The following is a 27,764-nucleotide window of genomic DNA, read 5'->3' on the forward strand; positions in this document are numbered from 1 at the left end:
CCTGGGTGTTTGGGGGCTGCCCTTTCAATCTCAGAACTGAGTGGAGGAGTCACGGACCTCCTTCCTTTTCCCTATAGGGCTTCCTCTTGCTCCGTCCCTACCTGTCCCAAATCTACTTTAATAACATTCACTGCCTTCTGACCTCCTGTTCCTGTCTTCTTCCTGACTGTACCCTGCTCCCTTGGTTGTACTTAGACCACTTGACTTCTTCGGGGCAGCAGATGAAACCATGGGCATCCAAGCAATGGATGGGCATGGGCAAGAGCCGGGCCACACTCCCCTCCTGTTCCTGCCAGGCCTCACGGCCCTAACACCAAGTCCAGCTGTCGACAAGCACTTCATATGAAGGCACAGGACCCCAGAGGGCCAGGGATTCCTCCACGTAACAAGCAAAAGTGCCAGGTAGGAGGAAAGAATAGAGGACAATGGCAGAAATGCTGGCACTCCAGAGCTACACATTATTAAACAATTCATGGACAAGATGCTGACTTGGTAGGCAGAGAAATCTCCACAACAGAAAATAAAGGGGAAATAACCATTTTGTGAGGCAGAAGAGCCAGAAATAGAGCAGGTAATCCCCAGGATTCAGTTTTCAGCCACTCCTTCATTTGGCCTGTTGTCTTAACCCGGGTGCCTGCGCAGACCCCTCACGGTCACGCGGGCTGCTCCTGAGACCTACAGAGGAGCCTCTGAACACGCATGTCCCAACGGGAATCAGATGCCAGCACTTCGGTCCTAAGCCCAAATCACCAGCCTCCATTCTGCCCTGGGTTACTTCCTCCTCCGGCAGCCTTCCCACGAATTTGCAAGTCCTTCTGGTGAAGGCAGGGGAGGTACGTCTGTGCTGTCTCCCCTCTGGGTGCCTCACACAGCCTTGACTGCCCTGGGCGTGCGTCATATACCTAAGCAGGCAGCCTCGTGCTGAGGTCTGCGAATAAGCTCGGAAGCCAGGCTGGGCTTGAGCCGTGCTCTGCGAGGCTGCAGGGAGACAATGCCTGTAGGACACGCAGGCTCTCGATACATACAGACCCCTCCTTTGATAAACAAAGCAGCTTGCTTTGCAGTAGCATTGTCAACGATGCTCTGAAATGGACAAAAATGTACTAACGGAAACGGAATATGTATTATCGCCTTAGCAAAGACACGGAGAAATTCTCTTTGAAGGGAACCATCCAGTCACATTGGAAGCAAAGGAAAAAAGTTTGTTTGTTTTTTTAATTGGCTGACCATTAAATCTTCTTTGCTTTAGCTTTGAGCGTCCATAATGCACATTCTCCTCTCTTGGTGTATGTGTTACGCTTGCACTCTTAAGATGCACAGAGTCTCCCTTGGAGGGGTCTGGTCTGCCCATAACACCATGTGTTCCATTATCTGTGGTATCACACACCCTGGATTTATCAGCCATGGCTCTGCCGGTGATGGTATTCTAAGAAAATTTAGGAACCACTTTCATGTTCCCCTTTTGACTGACAGCTACAATTGCCATGCAGGACTTTAATAAAGCCCATCTCAAAGTTTTAGACTGGACCCATGGAGATAACTAAGTCTGCAATAATAAATCTTGTCAAAATGGGAAATTCATTCCTTTCCTGAAAATGAAATGAAGATATGATTTAAAGTACCCTTTTCTCATTTACCAGCACTGAAGTAATAATGTGCTGGCCTTCCCAGGCACACATCAAAATTTCACACCACCAACTGGAAGGCCAGGCAAGAGCTCTGGTATTGGATTCATTAGAAAGAATAATTTAATAATCATTATGTTATTTATAAAATAATCATTACGTTATTAACTATAACCTTTTGAATATCATGGGAGTTTTAAAGTTTACAAAGCACATTCATTTGATTCTCATCCCTATTTTGCAGATGAGCAAACTGAGGCTCAGAGAAATTCAGAGGCTTATTCACGCACATGTAGCTGGAACTGCAATCCAGGACCGGCTCCTAGCCCAGCACACTGTAAAAGAGAGGCTTTTGAGCTGTTTTTCCAGAACCGGAAATGGAGATATGGAGCCAAGGAAAGCTTATTTGCTTTTTCCAAAAACCAAACATTGATGACTTTGCTTTAGTCAGAATAATTCAGGAAAAAATAGATTTAGTTGGTTCCAATTCTGTAGGGCCAACTCTTCCGAAATCAGTTTAGTAGAAAGGATAAAACAAGAATGCGCATCGCACACACACACCCTAGGACAAAGGTCGACAAGGTGGAGAAGGAACGATGGGGTGGAGGTGAGGAGGGCATTCAGGAAGGGTTCCTTGAAGAATGGAGTGATGGGCTCGGACACCGAAGGGGAAGAAGTGATGAGAGATCTACCTCTACAAAGGCCTTATGGAGGCGAAGCATGGGGACGAAAAGTGCCTGCACGTGGTCCCCATTCACTAGTGTCCGTTCATTTTTGTTGAAAGGAGGAGGAAGGAGCCTCAGACTGGGGTTAAGAAAAAGCCATAGTGAGAGGAGATAAGCAGAACCAGTGAGCCAGCACTTCGCTAGGCTGAACAAGAGAAGAGACAGGTCACAGGGGCTGCCGCACGGTCCCCTTCACGGGGAGGCCGTTTGTTTCGGGCTCTGAGTTTGGGCTGCCAACCCACTTACTTTGAGCAGTGGCTGTGAGGAGCAAAAGATGTGCAAACTAGGGAGTGCTGGACATCACTGAGGGTGTAGTGTCTGTGCTCCCAACACCCTGCTCTCCTGGTCTGGCAAAGGGGTCGGGAGCAGCCAGGGAACAGCCCCAATGCCACTGTCCCCGCAGCGGGGCTGCTTCGAAGCACTGGGTTGGGAGAGGAACCTAGAGCAGGCTGGGAAAGTTCGCACAACTTCAGCCACTGCCGGTAGCTCCCAGAGCTCCAGAAAGGCAGGGCTACGGCCGTTTTTGGAGGGTCCCAAGGCACTAAAATAAGAAGAGATGCCAAAGCAGGGTTGTGGTATATTTTAAAGGCTCACAACTAATAAAATAACGCGTTTAATAATGAACGTGCAATGTACCATGATTATGCTATTCAAAAGCCAGAGACTTTATATACAAATATTAATTCATACTGCAACATATACTCGTGATGTGATGTGGCAACAGGACCCAGATTTAAAGACGTCTGCGGAACATCATTCTCTTTGGATCCTGTCTGCTATATCTCAGATTGAAAGGATAAACTCATTTGCAGACAACAGCAGAAGTTTACATCTGAGACCCTTACCATCAGAAGACGTGGGCCCACATGACGCTCGGGCTTAACTTCCTTCCCTTCATCCCACTCTTGCTCACCCCTCCCCCACCCCACCCCCATCATCCTCCTGGCCTCGACCCACTCCGGACTCGTGCAGGTCACCCCAAGTCTCCCCTGCAAGTCCAGTCACGGGATCACACAAAGACAGGTCCGCAGTCCGGGAGTGGGGTCTTGTCCCGCTGTGCGAGGGGGGCTGAGCACTCTCCGGGGAGCCCTGCCTGGTCTGGAAAGACCGATGGGCACCGCTGCACAGCAGAGTGGTGAAGACCACGTTCCACTCCTCTGCTCGCTTGGTTTGTTCTCTGCTCTCTTCTTGGCTCCTTGAGGCCCTGTGCAAACACCGTTGTTCCAAATGGCTAAAACCACTTGACATTTAGTGCAGCAGAGACCCTGCAAGGAACTGACTACATGCTCTGTGGTGGAATTCACTGCACCAAAAAATTAGATCGTTCCACTGCCTGCCTGTGAATCTCTATTGCTTTGCCAATGATTAGAAAAGAAAGAAATACCAGACTTTCTTCGGATGCCCCCAAAAGACAGTCAAAGAGTATATTGTTCACCTGAACCCGTGTCTATAACCAAGACAACATCGGAGCAAACAGAGACAAATATATTAATCTGCTCATTCAACCAATCATCCCATATGTTTACTGCACACCCATTATGTGTCAGGCGCCGGGGCTACAGCCAGGAATAGGGTATGATCTCTTCCTTCACCAAAAGCAGAGGGGACAGAGGATGAAGCAGGGGGACAGAAGCAGGGACAAGGAGAGAGCTCAGTAATCACCATCCCAGGGTCTGACAGGTATGGCAGGCAGTAGGATTAGTGGAACCCCTTAAAGCAGGGCTGAGCTGCCAGCCCCTCTTTTCCCTAGCTATCTCCCTCACGCCTTCATCTTCTCCTCCTTTATTTAATTCTGACCCTCCTCCCTTACTTTCTCTCCAACCTCCCTGTCCTCCTCTCCTAACCTCAAGCCCTGGGTAAACATAAAAAGCACACATATTCCTGTGCCCAAGGCATCCTCAGCCTTAGAAAGCTTTCATTCTTCATGCAAATGCCTGCTTTACACATGCTTTGCGATTTATTTATTTCCATCCCAACCTTCAGAAGCAGGGGGACTTATCAGCAAATGTCATAAATTCCGGACTTTTTTTTCTTTAAAGCTGCAGCTCCAACAGCCAGCATCTGACAAGGATGCGTGCTACACAAACAGAAACCTGAATGAAGCCCCAGAAGAATGCAGGCATTTTTAGAGCTCCAGAGTTTTAGCTCAATTCCCTGTGTCGAGGTGGTTTCTATCTGTGTCAGTCAGTGCGTCACAACACCAGCCTCCATCCCCCGTTGCACAGCACCCCTTAGCAAGCGCCTTCCCACACAATATCATCAACCATAAAAACTGCAACCAGTGTTGAAGTTACAACCACGATTCTTTCTACAAACGGGGAGGGATTCAGTCTGCTCAGTCAGTCCCTGCTAAGCAGGTTACCCATGGGACAAACACCTTTCCTTTCCGCAAATTCAGCGTGCCCTTGGCTCAGCTATATATTCCTATGAATTACCAATTCACTGGAATAAAATTTTCACTTGCATCTCTGAAGTTCTTTCTTCGTGCTGATGACAAGGATGGTTCCACGGCAGCCCCAGTCTGTGGTGACCAACGGTAAAGTCCTCACCTGCTTGATTTTAATCATCTTTCCCTTCAAACATTCCTTCATTGGCCCAGGTTAGACTTGACCTCATATGAACCTTCAACCCTGGCCATCTGCTTCCCCAGCCCCTACAGGAGCGTCCTCTGCCTCCTCTAAATATCTCTTTCTGCATGTTCTGTCTCCCTCACCTTTCCCTCCAGGGCCCTCCACCTTCTTGTGATTTTGCATTTTGCTATAAATTTTAACTCTAGTCTCTGAGATGGCCCTCAAGACTATGCCCATAGCTAAGAGACCTCAAAATTATTATGGAATACAAAGAAAGCACCCCACACCTCACCCCATACCATACCCTCCTTGCCCCAAGAATTGGCTCTGCGAGTTTATGTTACCACTATCACTTTGACTTAAGATTTCCCTATTATTGTTGAATCAGTCCCAGCACCCAGGGTACTGCATAAAATAATGAATATCTGTATGGGAGATTTCTGAATGCTTATTGACGCAGTATGCTATGACCAGCTATAAAACAAAATAACACAACTTAGGGGGAGGAAAATCTATTTTCATCTAGCACTCAAAATGGACATAAAGTTCATAAGAAGGTAAAGATTAAGACCAAAGAGGTAAAAAGAATATTGAGATTGCCACTCTTATGTGTGTGTATTATATGCAGTCGAGATGCAGAGTTATATTGAAGGGAGCTTCATAGGATGAAAAGAAACCAAAGAAGAGAAGAAGGGAGAGTTCTGTTTGACTATTGCTCAAAAAAATTATTTAAGGTATCAGGAGCATCAAGGAGGAAGCTCCAGAGCAAGAAGTGGGATAAAAACACTGAGTGAGCAGTTTGGGAGAGGATGGGCTTGGCTCCTAAAGCAATCGGCAGGAATGGAAATAGAGAGCACGCTTTTCTAACAAGAAATTTACATTCATGCCAAGAAAGTGGGTGAACACTGTCAGATATAACCAGACTTCCCCCTGCCTGACTCACAGGATGGGCTCTGGTATTTCAGACCCTAGCAGAAGGACTTGAGATTCTCTAAGTGGCACCAACCCAAACTCTGATTCACCATAGGTTTGGGGAAGGCCTCTTTTTCCGTCCTGCTAAAGGGGTGGTGCCTTTGGGAAACTACTATTTACACACACCATGGAAATCCCTTGAGGGAGGAGGGGCTGGCTCTTGAAGGGGTGCAGGAAAGCCTAGAGTGGGCTGGTTAATTCGGTTACAGTCAGAAAACATCTCTGCCCCTGTGTCTCATCTCTAGGAAAAGGCCTGATGTTGGTCCTGCTGACCCACTGCTAAGTGGAGTATGACCCACAAGCTGTCTTTTCTCCACACTCTGCTGTCAACCAAGGCTCCAAACTTCTTTCTCAGAGTGAGACAATTTCGGGGGGGGGACCCAAAACCAAAAACATTTCCTTCTCAATCAAGACCAGTGCCTCTGCCTGGAACCCTGAGGGGTCCCATTCCCTGGTGAGTAAGCTTGCAGGCTGTGCCACACACGGACTTCTTTGGGTTAAAATGGCTCTCCTGACGTTGGAGTTCAGCCCTACCTCCACTTCCCAGAACTGCATCCATGTACTGCTGGCCTCCTCCATGGGGGGAGGGGGGCCTCTAAAACACCTCTTAGCTGGAGCCCTCTGCCCAATTAACCACACCCTCCCTTTGCAATGAAAGATATTTCAGACTAAGAGGTGTTTCTCACCAAAGGTGTTTCTAGAGGTGCTTTGAGTCAGGGGTAGGGAGACCTCAGACCCAGAAGGAGTGCTCAACACACCAACAGCTGCTTTAAGGGGTCTGGGTCATGGGGTGGGGGCAGGGAGATATCTTGTCTCGGCACTCCTCCACAAAAAGGCAGACCTGTTCTCTGACCAGGCCCTTGGGCCAAGCTGGACAGCACCCGTGTCTGGCTTCCAAAGGAACTTCCCCTCCTGGCCATCAGTCGCTCATCTTGAGTGACCCAAACATAGGATGCTGCCAAATGCCCCGGGGGCATGCCTTTCTGCCTCTGGACTCGGAGGGTTAGGAAAGGCGCTTCCTGGGCTCGAGAAGGGTCGAGGAAGGACAGGAGAACCCCTGGTTCAGAGACATGGGAAAGAAGCTCTCCTTGTGGGAGCGTGGGTCACCGGGGGAGGCGCCCGGCAGAGCAGCCTCGGGAGCCCGGAGCCGCATTTCCCCAAACCAGCTTCCTTGCAAAGCCAGGAGAGGCGGCGAGCCGGAGAGGAGCAGCCCATCACCCTCGCGGGCCGCCGGGAGGCCGGAAAAGTTCCTCCCAGAGCGGCGCGGGCCTCCCGGCATCTGTCCAAGGTGCTGAAAGGTCTCCGCGGCCGGCGGGCCGGCGGGCTTCTGCGCGCCTTCAGCCTCCTGGCCGCCCGCTCTGCCCTTCCAGCCTCTTGCCCTGTCCTCTGCCCCGCCGCACCGAAGCCTCTTCCCTTCTCCTCTTCCACCCCGCGCCCTCCAGTCTCGAGCGGCATCAACTCCGCCGGCGCCCGGGTCCTCGCGCCCCCGCCTCGTTCTTAGGTCCGCCGAGCCCCTTCCCCCAGCGGCCACCTCCAGGGCGCCTCTGCCGCCGGGCTGTCGCCGCCGCCCCCCTCTTACCTTCTTCTTTCGGTCACGGGAGCGGTTCCTCCGCTTCCTGTTGGATTCCTCCTTCTCCTTCTGCTCCTGGAGGGCCTGCGCCTCGATGTCTTTGATTTTCTTCAGCTGTTTGGCCGCTTGAGCCATGGCGGGTCACGGTGCTCCGGTCCCCGCCTCCCGGACCCCTAACACTTGGCAATCCAGGTGGCGACACCCTCCCGAGGAGGAAAAAAAAAATGAGTCTCTGCTCCGCGGAAGGGGGAGCTTCTTTCCCCACCGCGGGAAGGATGCGGCCGGGTCGGCCGGGGAGGCGGCTGCGAGACGCTCAGAGGGCGAGGCGCGCCGCGGCTGCCCGGCGGCCCCCGGATGGCGCCTCCCGCCGTGGCCGGAGCTCGCTCGCCAGCGCCCGGGACGGGCTCTGGGCTCGGCCCCGCCGCCTCCCTCCCTCCGTCCCTCCCTCCCTCTCCTGCGGCGGCGGCGGCGGCGGCGGCGGCGCGGGGGGCGGGGGCGGGGAGGCGGCTCGTACTGCGGCGAGCGGCGAGCGGGCCGGGGAGGAGGCGGACTCCAGCAGTTAACGCAGGAGGGCGCGGGGGCCGCTCGTGGCCGGGGGGCCCGGCCGGCCCGACGAGGCTGGGCGCGCTCGGCGCCGGCGCTGGTGCATTGCGAGCGGCCGGCTACAGGCGGGTGGGCCGGCCGGGCTTCCACCACTGCAGTGCCGCCGCCGCGGCCGCCAGACGCACGGGCCCCCGTGCCGTCGGGTCTCAGGGAACAAAGCCGGCCGCTCCACCCCGAGCTATTGGGGCGCCGCGGGGGACCCTACTGCGGGCGGCCTCGCCGCGCCGAGGGGCGAGGGGAGGCTGCGGCGGGCGGCGGGCCCCGCGCCGAGGCGACCCGCAGAGCAGCGCGCCTGGAGGCGGCGGCGGAAGCGACAGCACCCTTGGGGCGCGGAGGCCCGGACCGCGCGGCAGGGGTGGGGGCGGGGGCGGGGCAGGGGCCGGGCCTAGGGGCGCCCCCCGGCGGCCGCCGCGGCCAGGCCGGGCCACGCCAGCGCCGAGCCTTCGCGGTCGTCCCGTTGAGGGCGTCCGCCGAGGGGCGCCCGCCGAGGGGCGCGCGCGGTGCCAAGGCTCGCCGGGGAAGAGGCCATTTCCCCCCGTCGCTCGCTTAGAGCTTGATTTGCCCCTTTCAGACCATGTGGGCCTTTCATTTGCATATTTGCCAATTATAGCTAGAAAACGTATCCAAGATGAAGTGAGCAGTTTTCCCTTGAGTTCCCTTTTGACGGGAGCGGAACTAGGTTTTTGCACCAGAGACCGCCCACCCCCCATTCTCAACACTCTCACACACACCCCCTCTCTCGGCAACGCCGCCTTTCCCGGTGTTCAGCTGTAAAGAAACACACACCTGGCTGTTTAGGTCACGCAGCCGCAAAGGCAGGCTGCGGAAGGAGGAGGGGCCTTAAGCTCACCCACCCCCTCCTTCGGGCGACCGGCGGGAAACCTGATGCCCCAACTTGGGAACTACTGCCCCTTCAGTCTGGTGCCGCTCCCAACCCACTCCCTCCATCAGGTGGCACGGATCTCCTGGCCCACATAAGGTAAAAGTGCATTTGTAGAAAATAATATTTAGGAATTGGTGAAGTTAGATAAGAGTCGGCTTCCTTCGGTCCTAAACTGAGGGCTTGATTCAGACATTTAACCAAGCACAGAGCAGAGCCTGGCGAGTGGGAATCTCCTCTGTATTATGGCCAAATGCCTCTCAAAGGGCTCTGAGCTGCGCCACCCCTGTACGGTACAAACTCGGGGAGTGGTGAAATCACCCCAATTGCTCTCCAGATTCCATGCTTTTTCCCTTACTGGAACCTTACCTCCCTATGCCTCCCCATTCCCCCTCCATGTCACTATTCCACCACCAACACTCCCCCCCCCCCCCGCCACCCTCCCCACGCCCCTGATCCCCTCCTAGTCCTCCACCATCCTCTCTACCTGGTTGCGAGTCAGTAATTAAGGGGCTGGCTGAACCTTTGCTTTGACCATTGTCCTTCCCCAGGGCTGGGTTCTGGACCCTCTTCTCCTCTCTCTAGATCAGCATTGTCCAACTGAAGCTTAATGGAAGCCACAAATCCCAATCCCCTATGTAATTTAAATTTTCAAGTAGCCACATTTAAAAAAGTTAAAAGAAACTGGTAAAATTAATTAATTAAAGGCTGCCTCCTTCCGCAGCCTGCCTTTGCGGCTGCGTGACCTAAACAGCCAGGTGTGTGTTTCTTTACAGCTGAATTATTTTATTCAATGTATCTGAAGTGTTACCATTTCAACATGCAAACGATGTAAAATTATTAATGAGATACCTCACATTCTTTTATACTTCAAAATTCAGTGTGTATTTATATTTAGAGCGCATCTCAATTAAGACCAGGCAGATTTTCATTGTTTAAGAGGTACATGTGACTCCTGCTTACTGTATTGGACAGCGCAGCTCTAGGTGGTCTCCCCAAGCCCGCTCCCCCGTGTCCTTGGCTATACTCAGCCTGCCAAGGAGGCACACATTTCATCTGCGGCGCAGACCTCTCCTCTGAGTGCCAGGCCCACGCACCTGTGACCGGAGGCCTCCTCCCTGTCAGCGCCTGCATCCCTGCTTGCCACCCGCCCATCCATCCCTCACAATGCAGTCACACTCATCTTTTCAAAATACACATCTGATCATTGTCACTTCTCAGCTTACCATCCTTCTTTTTGGCTTCTAGGACAAAGATCAAAATCTTCTGTCTGGCCCAGGAGAACCCGAATGATCAGGCTCTTCCTACCCCGGCTGGTCTTACCCCAGCTGTGCCCTGGTACAGTGCCCAGCCTCATCTTGTCAGTGCTGTCTCTCCACGGGGAGTCTGTCCCTGCTGCCCCAGCCCAGACTGCTCTGTCCCAGTCTAACTGTCCTCTCAACTAGGCCCCAGTCTGGCTAATTCCACCTCACTCATCTACATCCAGGGAGTCTTCACTTTGTGCAGGAGGCCCTTCTGGAGCCCCCGACTAGCCCTGCCATCTCATCATAACACCATCTGTGCCTCCTTCAGAACACCTGCCCTAAGTATACTTTTACACTGGTGTGATGGTTTTGATTGATGCACATCTCCCCAACTAGACTTTAAACTCCAGAAGGGAAGGCATGGTGTCTGGTTTGGCTCACCCTGTATCCTCAGTACCTTTCATTGTGCCTGGCACATAGTAGGGGCTCAATAAACGTGTGTGGAAGAATCAACAAGTCTACCGTGTACGGGCTTCAGGAATAACAATAAGACTAGCTGACACTTATTCAGCACTTCCATTGCACTGGGCATTGTCACCACCTTCCAGATGGGGGAAATGGGGCACAAGCGAGTGAAGTCACTTACTCAAGGTCTCAGCTCATCAGTCGTGGAGCCAGGATTTGGCCCTAGCTGGCTGGCCCCAGAGCACATACTCTTAACCATGAAGCTGCACTCAATTACTCAATTCCTTATCTATAAACAAGGACACTGGTAATACCTCCCTTGAAGCATTGTCAGGAGGACGCCGGGAGAGAGCAAATGCGAAATGATGCAGTAAAACAAAGTGCCGTATCAAGCTTCAGTTTCCTTCTTTTTTTGTTTTAAGTTAAATTATAGTTGACACACAATGTTACATTGGTTTCAGGTGTGCAACGTAGGGATTCATAACTCTCTACGTACGTTATGCTGTGCTCACCGTAAGTATAGCCACCGTCTGTTACCATACAACGCTCTCCAGTACCGTTGGCTTATACTCCCTACGCTGTGCCTTTCCTCCCCCGTGACTTATTCACTCCACACCTGGGAGCCTGTACCTCCCCCTCCCCTGCACCCATTTTGCCCATCCCCCCACTCTGCAACCACCAGTTTGTTCTCTGCATTTATGACGTCTGTTTCTGTTTGTTTATTCCTTTGTTTTGATTTTTAGATTCCACACATCCGTGAAATCATATGGTATTTATCTTTCTCTGTCTGACTTATTTCTCTTACCGTAACACCTCTCGATCCATCCATGTTGTTACAAATGGCAAGATCTCATTCTTCTTTATGGCCAGTATTCCCTTGTATGTACACACCACATCTTCTTTATCCATTCATCTGTGGATGGACACTTGGGTTGCTTCCATATCTTGGCTATTGTAAATAATGCTGCAATAAACATGGGGGTGCAGATATCTTTTCGAATTAGTGTTTTCATTTTCTTTGGGTAAATACCCAGTAGTGAGATTACTAGATCATATGGTATTTTTATTTTTAATTTTTTTGTGAGCTTTAGCTTCTTAAGGCAAGGAGTGCAGAGATTGGACGACTTGGTGTCCAAGGTACCTTTCAGATCCAGAATCCTGATTTCTCCTATATATCAAAATCCTCATAGGAAACTTTTGAAGATTAAAAAAAAAAATTCTGAGACACAGAGGGAAAACATTATCATTAATGAACCGTGGGCAGTGAGTACAGACGCCCTGCCCCAAATCACCCTTCATGGTGGCAGCTCTGGCCTTGTATTTCAAAAACCCCATAGGGGGAAAGATGAAAGTCCTGTCCATGTCAGGGTTCCTTTGTAGGGTTGTCCCCCTGGATCCTATTATATGTTAGGAAGATTGCAAGCTGAGAAGGAGAAAATGGGATTGTGCTGTCTGAAGGCATGTGCTCCCACAGGCTGATCTGGAGGAGGGCAGAGGGGTGAGGGGCCGCTGCACCCCTGCAGCAGATGAGGACACAGGAGAGAACATCAGAGTAGTTGGAGGGGCTTCCTTCCTCCTGGTCAGAGGACAGACAGTGTTGGACATCTGTGGAGTTCTAGACACTCCTCATGTCCCAGTCAATAATGATAATGATCATTTATTTACCGACAGTTCACGATGCCCTGGGCACTGCTACTCATTTACATAACATTTATTTCTCATCACAAAGGCCTTGTTACCCCTACTTCCCAGAGGAGGCAGCTGAGGCTCAGTGTGTTTACCTGACTTCCCTGAGGTCACACATCTAATGGGGCAGAGTCAGTATTCAGACCCAAGCTGCCAAACTCCAAGCCTGACCTTAAGGAAACCATCGGGTGACTGGTTTTGCCAGTGACTCAGCTGGTTCTCCTGCAGTGCAGAAGTAATAGTAATTACGTGAGTTAGCCGCATTCAGTAATATCCCCAGGCCGCCAACCAAAGGGCCAGCCTATTCCTCGGATGGTGTAGAAACAAAACCCACAGCGCTCTGGGCAGCATCCAGAGACTGCCCCTCTGTGGTCACCGAGGGCCACCTCCTCCGCTGCCACAGACACATCTGTTGACCAAGTGGATGTGTCGGAGCTGTGACCCCTCCTCGGGCTCTTCTTGCCTTTTCTTCTCGCACCCCAGAGTCCTGCGCGCACTCACACTGAGGGCCGGCTGCTCGCTCAGACATATGGGAAAGCGGCCGTGGGAAGCAGTGAGAGACCCCAGCACAGGGGACAGCCCCCAGAAGCCCCTCTTCCTTCTTTCTCCCCAGTGACGATTATTACTCACTTTAGCTGTTAAGTAAAAGGGAAAGAGATCCATTTTTATAGTTTTGCTTTCTTCGCTAAGATTTCCAACTAGTTCCCTCAACCTCATTCTGTTATGATGCATTTATGCAACCAGACTGATTTGTGTTCTTAAAAGAAACATTATTAATAATTAATAAAGCTTCCCAAGATAAAAGCTGCCTCCTGCGCTAAATAATATAAAAAGCTAAAATACATGGAATGTACCAGACATTCTTCTGAGCATGTTTAACCCTGGCAGCAACCTCAGAGTTAGGCACCATCAGCATGAGCAACATTTTGCAAATGAGGATACTGAGGCGCTGACAGAAAAAAATAGCTTCTCCAGGACCCATGGCCAATAAGCCACAGGGTGTAGGACTGAACCAAAAAGTCAATCTTTCGGGTCTGTGCTTTTACTACAGTGCTAGAGCTAATATCCCAGATGGAGTTTGGGCCCTGGAGGCATCTCTGCGCCCTTGATCCTTTTAGGAAAGATGGAGCCCACAAGTGTCTACCAGCGTCTGCGCCCTCTGAGGCGTCCCATTCCCCCTGTGGCTCCCAGCTGTCCTGCACAGTGTCACACCTTGCAGGTGTTCAAGTTTGAGCCAGGAAGGGTCATCGACTAGGCATGGGTGTTGAAGGTGGAACAGGAGGACAAATGGAAGCTAAGAAAATCTCAGGGTCTGAAGGAATTGCCTTTCCATGGCCCAACCAATGAGAGAATTGGATTCCTCTGCCGCTCTCACATTCCCAGGCCAGATCACTCCCCACACAGCCTGCCCCAAAGGGCCGCTTCTCTGCCCCACCTGGAGTCCAAACCATGTCCCCAGAGTGTGTACACATTGGCCTCTGCTCTGCCCCCTGTCAAGACACAGAAATTATTTAAACCCTTCTTCTGTGTGAATCCCTTCAAATATTTGAGGAGAGCTTTCACTACTCTCCTTTAATACTTGTCCAAAATAATGTCAGGAGTTCACAGCAAAGGTGAATATTGAGCTCAAGAATTCCTATTTTCTGTCCAAGGTTTACCAAAAAAAAGCAACATACCGTTTTAATCATTGAATTTTCAAGGGTGGAACTTGAAGAGATAAAAGAGCCTATAAGCCAGGGTACCTGGGAGGCTCAGTCCATTATACCCCAGTTCTGGATTTCGGCTCAGGGTTGTGAGATGGAGCCACTCCACGCTCTGCTCTAGGCGTGGAGCCTGCCCCTCCCCCACCTCCCTCTCCAAAAAAATAAATAAATAAATAAATAAAATAAAGAGCCTATACACCAAGGTGTTCAGAGAAAATAGAAAAATAGGAACATGTTTTACATTTGGATTCTTGGAAAATGCTGGAATAAAATTCATGTATCCCCTCAATCTGAACTGGGTGTTCAGAGTCCTTCAGTAACCCCGTGTGCCCTTCTATACCTCAAACGCTGCCCCTCCTCTCTCCTTTGTCACTCTCCACGGAAGCCATTGTCTTCCACTTCACAGAAGAAGTGGAGGCCACCAGGCTCAGCAACCAGGCTCAGCTTCCTCCCCATCCTCACCATTCATACTCGTCTACACCAACCCTCTTGAGAATGCTTTTTCTTTGGCTAATCCTCCAAAACTCATCCCCTCTTACCTCCTCAGAAAATATGGCCATGAATTATACCTTCCTTCCCAAATCTCCATTGTGTATCTCTCCACCAGCTCCTTCCACTCGGCCTGTGCACTCCCCACAAGCCAAAACTACAGGATGACGCTCTCTCTTCTTTCCACAGCCAAGACACCAGGAGCGGTCAGGACACTCCTCACCCTGAATTCTGTGCCCACACTGCAGAACCCATAGCCACCTTCGTGTCTTGAATTTATCTCCCTAGAGCTTTTGACCTGGTTGCATACTTCCCTAGTTTCTGAGACCCTACTCTCTTGTTCTCCTGTCTCCCAAATGTTCTTTTTGGGGGTCATTAACAGACACTTCCGGCCTGGCCCTTTTTCTGTTTATCACTTCTCCCTCCATGGTCTCAGCCTTGACTTCAACTAGCACCCACCTGACAATGACACTGAACCTCTAACCCCACTCTGGCCTCCCCCCTATGACCGAGACAAGCAGTGAACACAAGGCCTACCGGACAGCGCCAGATGTCACAGTCACCCCTCTTGGCATCTCTGTTCCCAGTTAGTGGCATTACCATTCACCCATTCTCCAGAGCCAGAATCCCATGAAGCTGCCCCCTTCTTCTCCCTTACACACCCAATCCACTGCCCGCAGGAGTCCACAGTTTTTCTTCAAAACTAGTTCTAACTTTGAATGTGCATTCACGCCACCTAGAGATCTTATTAAAATGCTGATCCTGGTCCAGTAGGTACAGATGGCTTTGCAACAGCGTCCCTCTTCTGGGCCCCACCCTGTCCACAACAACTGAAATGCACCCTGTGTGACACCACTCGCGTCGAGACAGGGAACGATTTCAGCCGCAGCATGCTCCCTCCTCCCTCTCAGTGGCCCCCACCCCAGAGTTAGGCACTCTCCTGACCTCTGTCACCTTAGACTAACTTTGCCCAGATTAACTTCAATGGGATGGAATCATACGACATGTAGCCCTTTCTATAGGGCTTCCTTCTACAGGGCTTCTTTCACTCTGTGTTATGTCTATGAGATTTATCAGTGGTGTTGCACATTTCAGCAGTTTGCTCTTTTCCATTACTGTGCGGCATTCCATGGTATGAATATACGGCGCTCTATTCATCTATTCTCATGTCAATGGACATGGGTCGTTTCCACTTTGAGGCTACCATGAATAAAGCTGCTGTGCACACAGCACTCATCACATTTCTCTGGGGAGACAGAAGCCCACATTTGCGTTGGGTGTGTGCCCAGGAGTGAAGCTGCTGGATCATCTGGCATACGTATATTTTGCTTTTCCAGAGTGGATACCCCAATGTGCATTCCCACCCATGACATAAGAGAATTGCTGTTGTTCTGCATCCTCGTCAGCACTTGCTATTGTCATCGGTGTGGGCTTAGCCTTTCCAGTGAGTGAGCAGAGCACCTCCTCACACACCGTGGTGTTCCGACAGCTGCTGTACCAAGGGGCTCGGACAGGGCAGCTTAAACAACAGAAATGTATCATCTAGTAGATCAGGGGCTGGAAGTCCTGGATCGAGGTGTCTGCAGGGTTGGTTCCTTCTGCTGGCCGTGCAAGAGAACTGTTCCAGGCATCTCTCCTGGCTTCTTGTAGCTCGGGCACTCCTGGGCTTGGAGATGGTGATCTCCCTGTGTCTTCACCTTGTCTTCCCCCTGTGCTGTCTGTCCCTGTGCCCCAATTTCCCCTTTTCATAAAGACACTAATCACATCAGATTAGGGCCCAACCTAATGACCTCATCTCTTATGATAAATGTGCATATTGTTTGAGGGCTTTCATGTGGAAGGGAGAATAAATTTATTTAGAACAGTTTAGAAGACAGAACAACAATCATGCCCCCCTCTTCTCCCATTAGCCCCCCTCTTCTCCCTTTAGCCCATGCTTGTCTTTCAGATATTAGATCAAATGTCATTTCTTGCCAGTAAGGCTTGCTTGCTTGCTTCTTTTTAAAAATTGAAATAGAGCTGACCTAAAATGTATTAGTAGTTTCAGGTGTACAACATACTGATTGACAGTCTATACCCTACACATGTTCTCCACGATAAGTGTCGTCACCAGCTGTCACCAAGCAATGCTATGACAATATTATTGACTCTATTTCCTATGCTGTACTTAGTAACTCGATCATTGGCAAAGACCCTTTTTCCAAATAAGATAGTCCCATATTATACACACAGATGAGTGACTAGTCCAAAGGTCACATTCATGAGTAGTGAGGCTTAGGATGGCAACATCTTTTAGGGGACCCAATTCAACCCAAAACACTCACTTCCCTCCTTTATTAACAACCTTTTGAAGCTTCCTTCCTATCACCTGCTGAATGAAGAAAAGGTTCCCCCAGGGTGAATTTCAGGGCTCCCCTTGGCTGGGTCCCTCCCGGCATTCGGTCCTCTCCCCCACATCCCTTCATTCCGTCCCCAGCAGAGGACAGTATCCCACACCTTCACAGCACTAACTGGGTTCTCCCTGCCTGGACCGTCTTGCCCTTCTCTTCCTTTCTGATGCTTCCTGCCCCCATATCCATGCAATTCCAACCATCCATCCAGGTGTAGGCACGGAAGAGCCTTCCCAGACCCGCCAGTCATCAGAAGCCATCAGGTGCTATGCACATTGCTGTTAGGACCTATCACAAAACTTAGTTGCTCCCCGTTCACGTCCCTCCGTCCTACTGGCCACTCTCGGTTCAGCTCAAGTACACCTTCACCCCACCCCATTCACCCACAAAGCAAAGATTAACCACCTGCTGGGCACCAGGCACCATGCAGAGCTGTGTTCCCTGCCTCTTTGGAGCCCCACCACCACCCCGGGTTACAGGACATTGTGGTACAGAGCGCAGGTAAGTGACTGGTCCCAGCGTCACCCTGAGTGATGGACGCCTCCCTGGTAGTTTGTGTATGTCACTATACAAATCCTCTTGCATACAATTGCAGGGGGTTCTGAGAGACTAATGTGAGAGAAGGGGGAAGACCTTGGGGACACAGCAGTCCCTGGTGGGTCAAGGGAGATGAGTCAGCAAAAGAGTTGAGAAAGAATGGCCCCAAGGACCAGAGGAGACCCGATTACCCAGTGGTTCGATGGAAGGTGATGGACTTTGGGCTGGGAGTTAGGAGGGGCTCGTGGCACATCTATTCATGCACACATCCCGAGCACCTTACGCAGTATTAGGCCAAGAATATGTGCCAGTTAAGTGTCTGCTGAATAAAGACAGATGAGGGAGGGAGCAAAGGAGGAAGAGAAGCTGCAGGCCATTTGTGGTCAAATCTCCTGATTCAAAATAGGGCCCCAACCCTATTTTAAAATCTTTGCAGTTTTCCCACATACCTTGAACCAATTTACAGCCTTTGCTGTTAGCAGCTCCTCTCCCCTTTGCCTTCCAGATCTTTACCCCAGCCCACCCCCCACTCCTGTTCCAGAGCACTCTCTGTCCCACCTGATATGGCCCAGCAGCGGTATTCCACACAGCGGATCGCTCCCGCCTCCGCAAGCTCGGAATGCCCTCTGCTCTCGGGGCACCTACCGGCTCCCGGGGCACCTGCCACCCAGCTTCCCCCCGACCTTTCTGGATGCCCTCTCTCTCACCTCTCTGCCTTTGTCTATTGGCAGCCCCGGGCTCTCTCCATGGACCACCCTTCTCTCTCTGCCCACACTCTGGTGCCCACTTGATCTCGTGGGTTTGGCTCCATGGGTCTACCGATGGCTCCCACACATACTTCTTCAGGCTGCACTGTCTCCTGAATGCAGGTCCGGTGTCCAGCTATGGAAGCATCGTCTCCTTTTGGATTTCTAACAGGCTGCCCTACACCCAGCAGCTTCCAACATGCCCAGCGCCGAGTCCCTGCCGTCACCCCACTCCCCACTCCTCCCACAGGCTTGACTGTCCCACATAATGGCAACTCCATTCCCCTAGATGCTCAGAACAAAAACACTGGAGTGCTCTTGATTCCTCTTTCTATACCATTCCACGTGTGACTTGTCAGCCGTTCTTACCGGCTCTGCCTTCAAAATACATTTGGAATGGAACCACGTTTTACAAGCCTCTCTGTCTCATCCTTGTTCAAGTCACCGCTGGTACTCATCTGAGGTGACGAACAGTCTCTCTGCTGGTTTCCCTGCTTCCTTGTCTGACATCTCAAGTCAGCAGCCAGGATGCTTCTGTCAAAACATAGGTCAGACCATGTCAGACTTCTCTGTTCAAAACCCTCCAACGGTTTTCATCTCGAAGGAAAAGCCAACGCTGCCCCCCCACCCCCACCGCTTCCCCACACACCAGGTCCCCTCCCTGACCTCCCACTACTCTGTTCCAGACATGCAGGGCACATCGCTGCCTCGGGGCTTCTGCACCTGCTGTCCACCTCATCCCCTAACACCCACCTGCTTAGCTCATCCCCTTGCTCGCTTCCGATCTCTACTCACAAGTTTCTTTTTCGGTGAGGTCTTTGTGTTAGCTTGCTCGGGCTGCCGTATCAAAGCACCAAGACTGGGGGACTCCAACAACAGAAATTTATTTTCTCACAGTTCTGGAGGCTGGAAATCCGAGAATAAGATGTCTGCAGGGCTGGCTTCTTCAGAGGCCTGTCTCCTGGGCTTGTGGATGCCCATCTTCTCCCCAAGTCCTCCTGTGGTCTTCCCTCTGCCTGTGCCCTAATCTCTTCTTCTGCAAGGTCACCAATCCTATGGGATCAGGACCTACCCTAATTATCTCACTGTAACTCACTTAGCTCTTAAAGACCCAATCTCCACATACAGTCACACTCTGAAGTGCTGAGGGTTAAAATCTCAACATATGAATGGAGGGGTAGGGTGAAATTCAGCCTGGAACAGTCTTCCCTAACCATTTTACCTAAAATCCCACCCCCCACCCCCGCCCCACACACTTCATTTCTCCCTATTCCTGTTCGTATTTTTCTCACCAGCCTTCATCACTATCTGTCACACGATGTGTCGTCACGATGTACTGTATTCTCCTCTGTCGCCCCCACTAGAGTGTAAGCCCCGCGAAGGCAGAAGCTTTTGTCTGTTTTGTTCACTGCATTGTCCGCAGCACCTCTCCCAGAGCCCGGCATACAGCAGGCGCTCCACTAAGACGATACAGTTAACATACATCATTAATCTACATTTAATGCATTAAAGCCACAGCTGTGTTTGCAAGGCCTCCAGAGCATCCTGGTGCTCGTATTTCTTTCTTTGATTATTTTTATTAAAGATTTTTAAATGAGCTTTGAAAATGGACTCATCATCTAAAACATTTGTCATCATCATTCATGACAAGCGTTTGCTCATTTATTAGCAGATTGTTTTCTCCCTCGTACCTTTTCCCTCAATCCAACTGTAAGAAGCCTTTTCGTTTCTTAACCCCTTTTTGGAACCAGAAAGCATGTAATTTTTTTTCCCTCTTGCCCTTCTGTTTGGTATTTAAAAACACACTCTGAGAGGCATAAATGCAGCTCTTTTTTTTCCCTTCAGTGAATTTTCTGTAATTGTGGGCCCTGCTTTATGAAGACTCAAAGTACAAGAAGTTGAAGATGCCAAAACATCAAATAAAAGGAGGGGGGCACAAAGGGAAGGATGATTTCTTTGCTAAAAGATCTTTTTTTTTTTAAGATTTTATTTATTTATTTGAGAGAGCGAGAGAACAAGTGATGGGGAGGGGGAGAGAGAGAGAGAGAGAAAGAGAGAATGAGAAGCAGACTCCTCGCTGAGCAGGGAGCCTAATGTGAGACTTGATCCCAGAACCCTGGGATCATGACCTGAGCCGAAGGCAGACGCTCAACAGACTGAGCCACCCAGGTGCCCCTCAAAGATCCTTTTTAAAAAAAAATTATTTTCTTTTTAAGGATTCAGTGTGCATGTCCTTAATAATGGCTTTCCTCTGGTGCTTTCCACATGGCTAGACTTAGACATTTTCATTCGTACAGTACTAGTTCGAGCGCTGTGTTCGAGCATTGAGTTGGATATAGCTGTCCCGGCGTTTTTTGTGTAAAGGCCTTCTCTTAACCTTTTCATTTATTCCCCCTAGAATTTCTAAATGGCTACTCCGGGCCCCCAGTGTTGGGATCAACGGCTTGTGTAAGGGCAGGGCGGCAGCGCAGTGATGCAGGGTCGTGTGGAGGAGTCCAGGGAGGGAAACCGGTGACACGTGCCTCTGCTCCCAACTTGGTGTCCGTCACAGCTTCCTCCGATTTCACCTGTGACCCAGGGGAGAGGCAATCACAGAATGGGATTTCAAGAGTTCAGAGACAGTCCCCCTCATCCATCAGGACCTCAAAGTCATGAAGGAGGGCGGCCTCCAGAACCCCTGATGGAATCACGGGATGTCAGAGCCAAAGGGCACCTCTACGATCCTCCCTTCCTCATCCTGCCAGGGAGGAAACTGAGGCAAGGGGGGATTACGACTTGCCCAAGGCCACCCAGGGGTGCCAGGAGAGAAGGCCAGGTTTCCCTGAAACAGCCTGGGCTGGCAGTTCTAGAGACAGTGATGCTCAAGGGAGGAGACAGACCTCTGGATGCAGCCGAGGGGCTGTCTTGGTTTGAGGGCCGCCAGGCACTTTGGGCTCAGCTGAAGTGCATCTCGCCAGGTGTCCCAGTGCAAGGTGCTGCCTGAAACAGAGAGCCACACAGGTTGCGGGAGGGCCTGGACAAAGGCGCTGAAATGGCCGGGCACAGGGGAGGGTCAGGGAGGGAAAGGATCCGCCATGAGCCCTTGCCAGTGAATGAGCAGACAGGAGCATCCTGCCCCGGCTGTCAGGGCGCCGTCCCAAGGGAGAGCCAGTGACCCCTCTGATGGGGGCCTAGAGCTGGTGTATTAAATTAAGAACATGCAGATTATGAACCATTGACTGAGGGGGCACGAGCTACCCCCACAGTATCTGAGCTCCCACTTTGGGGAAGGGAGAACCCTGGGCTTGTTTGGATTGAAGGCACAGTTCCAATTCACTCACAAAGGAAGTCAAGTCACAGATTAATGACCTACGCATCCCAGAAACCGGGCGGGGTGCGTGGGCCACTTACAGCGGGAAGGCCAGTCCTCCGCCCCAGGTCAGCAGCAAGCAGGGGATGGAGAGCAGGGAAGCAAACACCTACTACTTAATGAGGGCGTTGGGGCGAAAGTCACTAACTTTTCATGGACTCACTCTGAGTGGTCATTGTAAAGGTGCCCCCAGAAAAGCAAAGGGGGAACCTGGGGTGAGAATCCTAAGTCCAGGTTCCTATCTAAATGCCCAGACTCTCGGGGCCTGCCGAGAGTTAACTGTTGGACTCTTGGTTTCAGCTCAGGTCATGGTCTCCCAGGTTGGGGAGTCCCCTGCGTGGGATTCTCTCCCCTCCCTCCCCCTTCCCCTCTGCTCCTCACCCTGCTCGTGCTGTCTCTGTCCCTCTCCAAAATAAGTAAAATCTTAAAAAAAATGTCCAGACTCTGCGTGTTTGCAAAGTTGTCATACTGTCAAATGCCAAGGCGGCTCTCAAAATGGCTGTTTTCTCATCACACTGCCCAGGGATCAGCTCTGTGACTCCCTGAGCCTCAGCAAGTGGGAGCGCAGCTCATTGGGTCTCTCTCGTCCCGTCACTGCTAGGCCTTCAGCCTAATCCAGTGCCGGCATAAAACTCAGTCCATATTTGTTGAGTGAATGAACGAGACATATCTCCGTACACACGATCACACATGGCCTCACAATGACAATCAGGTTGGGCAACCACAGGAGAACCCCCTACCCTCTCCGGGCTTCAGCATCCTCATCTCTAAAACAAGATGCTCTGCAAACTCCCTTCCACCTCAAATATTCTCAGATTCCGTGAAGTTGTGCACATTTAAAATCATTTCCCATCTACTAAGACCAAATGCAGACATCCACAGAGATCCATATTTCAGCATGAAGAGTTTCAAATGTGTCTGAACTTAAGCTGCGGAGCATTCTGTTTAACCTTTCAACATAGGTTGAAAGGGCGCAAAGTGAAAGGCACCCTGGAGTGACCAGGCAGCCCTGAGCGAGGACAGGAGTCCAGGCCAGGCCAGGTGGAGGTTGTGGGAAGCCAGCCACCTCCTCAAAGGCATTTCAGAGGAAAGGGAGCAGGCAGCAGAGTAGGGTGAAAAAAAGAGCAAAGCAACAAGAGGAAAAACACAAGTGAGAAGGAGCAGAAGGAAAGCAAAGTGAAGGGTAGGGCAGTTTTCGGGGCCAGAGAACGTGAGCGATTTCACCTGCAGAGGTCACTCCGGTCATACTCAGGGGCCTCCCTAGCCTACCTCAGGCACGGCCCCGGTGGAGGGTATCTCGGTGGCACTGGGCACCCACACTCCAGCTGGCCCACTGAGCAGGAAAAACCTAGAGGACACAGGAAAAAGTGAAAAGTGGTATGAGTTAGTCCAGACGCATGACGAAATGTGGCCACACAGTGGAAAACTATGCAGCCCTTAAAAAGAAGGAGGCCACCCCAGGTAGTGCAATATGCATACAAGCTCCCCAAGATACAGCAAGTGAGATACAAGGATGATGAAGAACAGCACTGATGGGAGGCTTTCGCCTGGGTAATAAAACAAGGGAGTAGAGCTATTCGAGAGAGCCACACAGAGAAAATGTCTGGAAAGACACAAGGGAATTCTTAACTAGACTGCCCTCAGGGAAGGGAACAAGGAACTGGCAAGGAGGAAGGGGTTTAGCTTCTCATTGTCTGCATATCCTTTCATTCAGTTTTAATTCTTTAATGTGAGGATGTCTTACTATTAATTACTAGTTAATTGCTATGAAGCCCAGCATTCTTAGGCTCTTCTTTGGTTGCTCTGGGTTTTCCCTGCACCTGTCTCCTGGAGTCTCAGTCATCTCCTGGCAGGACCTTGAGGAAGGACTCATGTCGGTGCCGGTGTGAAGCTGGTCAAGACGGCTCTCTTTCTTTCTCGTTGTTCTGTATTTACCCTTCCTGTGAGCCTGTCGACGGCTTCCCAGCTCTTCTCCCATCAGTCATTCAGCACTGCTCTGCCGGCTGGCAGACCCACCTTCCTGCTGGCACATGGGTCCCCGAGACAGCCCCAGACCTGCCATCAGGGCAATCTCTCAGAAGAGCTAGGAAGAAAAAATTGGTCCCAGCTCTCCTTTGTTGGTTCTTTCCTTTCTCGCTCTCTCTTTTTTTAAGTTGTAATAACATATAGAACATAATTTTACCACGTTAAGCATTTTAATTTTACGGTGGCATCAAGTACACTCACGCTGTTGTGAAGCCATCCCCACCATCCATCTCCAGAACCTTGTCATCTTACCAAACTGAAATTCGGCACTCACTAAACACTAACTCCCCATTCCCCCCTCCTCCCAGCCCTTGCTGGTCTCCATTCTACTCTGTTTCTATGAATTGGACGACTCTAGGTTCCTCATAGGGGTGGAATCATACCATATTCATCCTTTTGCATCTGGCTGATTTCACCTTGCATAATGTCATCAAGTTTTATCCTTATTGTACCATGTCAAAATTCTCTTCCTTTTTAAGGCTGAACAATATCACGTTGTATGTACCTAACACACTTGTTTATCCATTCACCCATCAGTGGACACTTGGGTGGCTTCCACTTTTTGCCTATTGTGAATAATGCTGCTATGAACAGAGGTGTACAGATATCTTTTGTTTTGTTTTTAAATCAGATTTAATCAGATATAATCTATATACAACAAAATTTACCCATTTTACATATGCAGTTTGACCAGTATTGTCTAGATATGGAACATTTCCATCACCTAAAGTAGTCCCTTGTGACTGTGGGTAGTCAATTCCTCCCCCGTCCCACCCTGAGGCAACCACTGGTCTGCTTTCTGTCACTAGAGGTTAGTTTTTTACTTTTATGTGTACATAGAATGATACAAAAAGTACTCTTTTGAATCGGGCTTCTTTTGCTCGGCATCACGTTCTTGAGATTCATTTTGTTGTCAATAATATGTCAGGAGATTTTCCCTTTATTGCAAAACAAGTATCCCATTGTATGGTTATACCACGTTTGTTTATCCACCCAACAGTTGATGAACACTGGGTGCATTTGTGATTCAAGCTGCTATGAATAGTTGTGTACAAATCTTTGGGTGGACGGATGTTTCCATTTCTCTTGGGTACATAACTAGGAGTGGGCTCGCGGGGAAGTACGTGGTAAGTTTGTGTTTAACTTGATAAAAAACTGTCAAACTCTTTCTCAAAGTGGTTGTACCATTTTCCATTCCCACTAACAGTGTATGAGAGTTCAAATTGCTCCACGTCTTTATCAACATGCAGTAAGGTCAGTCTTTTCCATTCTAGTTGTGTGAGGTGGTATCTCAGTGTGGTTTCAATTTACATTTCCTCAATGACTAATAATGTTGAACATCTATTCACAGTTTATATTGGTCATTTGTATCTTCTTTGTTGAAGTGTCTGCTCAAGTCTCTTGCCTAATTTTTAAAAATTGGGTTGTTTGTCTTATTGTGTTGTAAGCATTATTTATATATTCTGGGTACAAGTCCTTTGTCAGATTATGTATTGCAAATATGTATATCTCCTGGCCTGTGACCAAACTTGTCATGTTTTAATGGTGAAGAGAAGATTTTTATTTTGATAAAATCCAATTTATCAATTATTTTATGGTTCATGTCTTTGTGTCCTATGCATTTTTTTGTTTGCCTTCTTTGGCTCATCATTATTCCTAAAATTCATTCATTGCATGCAACTGTAGTCCTTTCATTTTCACTAGTGTATAGAATTCCTTTGTATGTACATACTGCAAATTATTTGTCCATTTTATTATTGAGGATATGTGGATTGTTTTCGGCCATTACAATGGGATATATATACAAGTATATGTATATGTGCATGTACTTCTCTAGGTTTACAACACAGTGGAATTGCTGGGTGACAGGATAAATAAATATATATATATATATAGAGAGAGAGAGAGAGAGAGAGAAGGAGAGAGAATAAATAGAGAATATATATATATATACATATATATATATTAATTCAACTGTACTAGAAAATACTGAGATGTTTCCAAAAGTAGTTGAACTAATTTACACTCCCATCAGTAGTTTATGAATTCCAGGTACTTCACATTCTTGCCAATAGTTTATATTTTTTTCATGTTTATCTGGTGGGTGCATAATGGCCATTCATTTTTCAGTCCTTTTAAAATATATGTATTTATTTATTATTATTATTTTAAAGATTTATTTATTTTAGAGAGAGAGCACAAGAGGGGGGAGGGGAGAAGAGGAGGAGGAGAGAGAGAGAGAATCTCAAGCAGACTCCCTGTCAAGCATGGAGCCTGACACAGGGCTCAATCCAATGACCCTGAGATCATGACCTGAGCTGAAATCAGGAGTTGGATGCCCAAATGACTGAGCCACTCAAGTGCCCTAAAATATATGTATTTTAATTAAGGCCATACATTTTTTGCAAAATACTTCTTTGCATGTAGTGATTTTTGAAAACACTTTTATCATGAAAAATTTTAAATGTATTCAAATGTGTAGAGAATAGTATCATGAACTCCCGGGTACTCATTAGCCAATTTCAACAATTGTCAACTCACTGCTAATATTATTTTATTTATATCAATGCTGGATTATTTTGAAGCAAACCCCAGACAGCATACCCTTTCGTTTATATATATTTTACATTTAACTCTAAAAGAAAATGATCTTCTAAAAAAGAGGCACAATATATTATATCATAAAGCATAATATAACACACTTAAATAATACCAAATTCCTAGTATCATCAAATATGCAGTGTTCAAATTTCCAATTACCATAAGTAGATTTCTAAATTAATTGCTTAGAATCAGGATTCAAACAAGGTCCATACATTCCATTTCATTCACATGTCTCTTAAATCTCTTAATCTGTAAATTCCCAACACATTCTTGCTTCCCTCACCTCCTATCTTTTATTATTCCTTGCAATTTATCTGTAGAAAAAACTTGGGGCATTCATCTGGTAACATTTCTCATATCCTAGATTGTGTTGATTGCATCACTGTGGTGGTATTTAACATGTTCTTCTATCTCTTGCATTTCCTGTAAACTGACAGATTGAGGTTTATTCAAAATCAGGTTGATTTTCTGGTAAGAATATTTTCATAGGTGATGTAAAAACACATGATGTCCTGGATGTCTCATTTTGTGATGCTAGCAGCACTTGTTGATCTTTTTTTAAATTAATTTATTTACTTGAGAGAGACAGAGAGGGCGCACAAGGTTGGGGGGGAGGGGCAGAGGGAGAGAAGCAGACTCCCTGCTGAGCACTGAGCCTGACACGGGACTTGATCCCACGACCCTGAGATCATGAACTCCGTGCAAATCAAGAGTCAGATGCTTAACCCACTGAGCCACCCAGGTGCCCTGATCTTTGTTTAGATTCACTATTTCATATGAATTGCAAATAATTCCGCTCAAAATACTTTCCAATTTTTATTTTTCCTTGGCCCATGAATTATATAAAAGCATATTTTTAAATTTCTAAAAATATGTGGATTTTCTAGTTTGTTGTTGTTGTTACAGATTTCTAGCATAATTACGTAGTAGTCAGACTTACTTGGTGTGATTTCAGTCCTTTGGTATTTGTTGAAGCATGCTTTATTGCTTAGTATGTGCAATTTTTAAAGATAATGTATATTCTGCTATTTTTACATGCTGTGTTTTATATGTGTTTATTAGGACAATTTTGTTAATCTTGTTCAATTATTTTATATCATGACTGGTAGATCTGTCTTTATAGTATGACTGGTAGAACTGCTTGCTAGTTCTGTCATTTACTTTATTTTTTAAAAAGATTTTATTTATTTATTTGACAGAGAGAGAGACAGCGAGAGAGGAAACATAAGCGGGGGGGAGTGGGAGAGGGAGAAGCAGGCTTCCTGCTGAGCAGGGAACCCGATGTGGGGTTCGATCCCAGGACCCTGGGATCATGACCGGAGCTGAAGGCAGACGATTAACGACTGAGCCACCCAGGCGCCCCTCTGTCATTTACTTTAAAAAGTCTTTTAAAATCTACCACTCTGAGCTTTCCTATATACCAGCAAAGAACAAGTGGAATTTAAAATTAAAAACACACTACCATTTACATTAGCAACCCCCAAAATTAAATACTTAGGTATAAATTCAACAAAACATGTATAAGATCTGTATGAGGAAAACTACAAAACTCTGAAGAAAGATATGAAAGACAACTAAATA

At 48.8% G+C, this 27,764-nt stretch overlaps 1 protein-coding gene across 4 annotated transcripts in view; it reads right to left on the reverse strand.

The window, feature by feature from the left end:
* The window catches only part of ANK1 (ankyrin 1), a 209,754-nt gene extending 202,137 nt beyond the window's left edge, over nucleotides 1-7,617 (reverse strand). For all 4 annotated transcript variants that reach the window (XM_081809457.1, XM_081809445.1, XM_081809442.1 and 1 more), the window contains exon 1: nucleotides 7,472-7,617. In XM_081809457.1, coding sequence (XP_081665583.1) covers nucleotides 7,472-7,597 — 126 coding nt within the window. In that variant the 5' untranslated portion in view covers nucleotides 7,598-7,617. The remainder of the gene's footprint in view (nucleotides 1-7,471) is intronic.
* Between the last annotated feature and the right edge of the window lie 20,147 nt (nucleotides 7,618-27,764).

The sequence above is a fragment of the Leptonychotes weddellii genome, chromosome 2, assembly GCF_054177405.1.
Source record: "Leptonychotes weddellii isolate Sample4059 chromosome 2, ASM5417740v2, whole genome shotgun sequence".
NCBI lineage: Eukaryota > Metazoa > Chordata > Mammalia > Carnivora > Phocidae > Leptonychotes > Leptonychotes weddellii.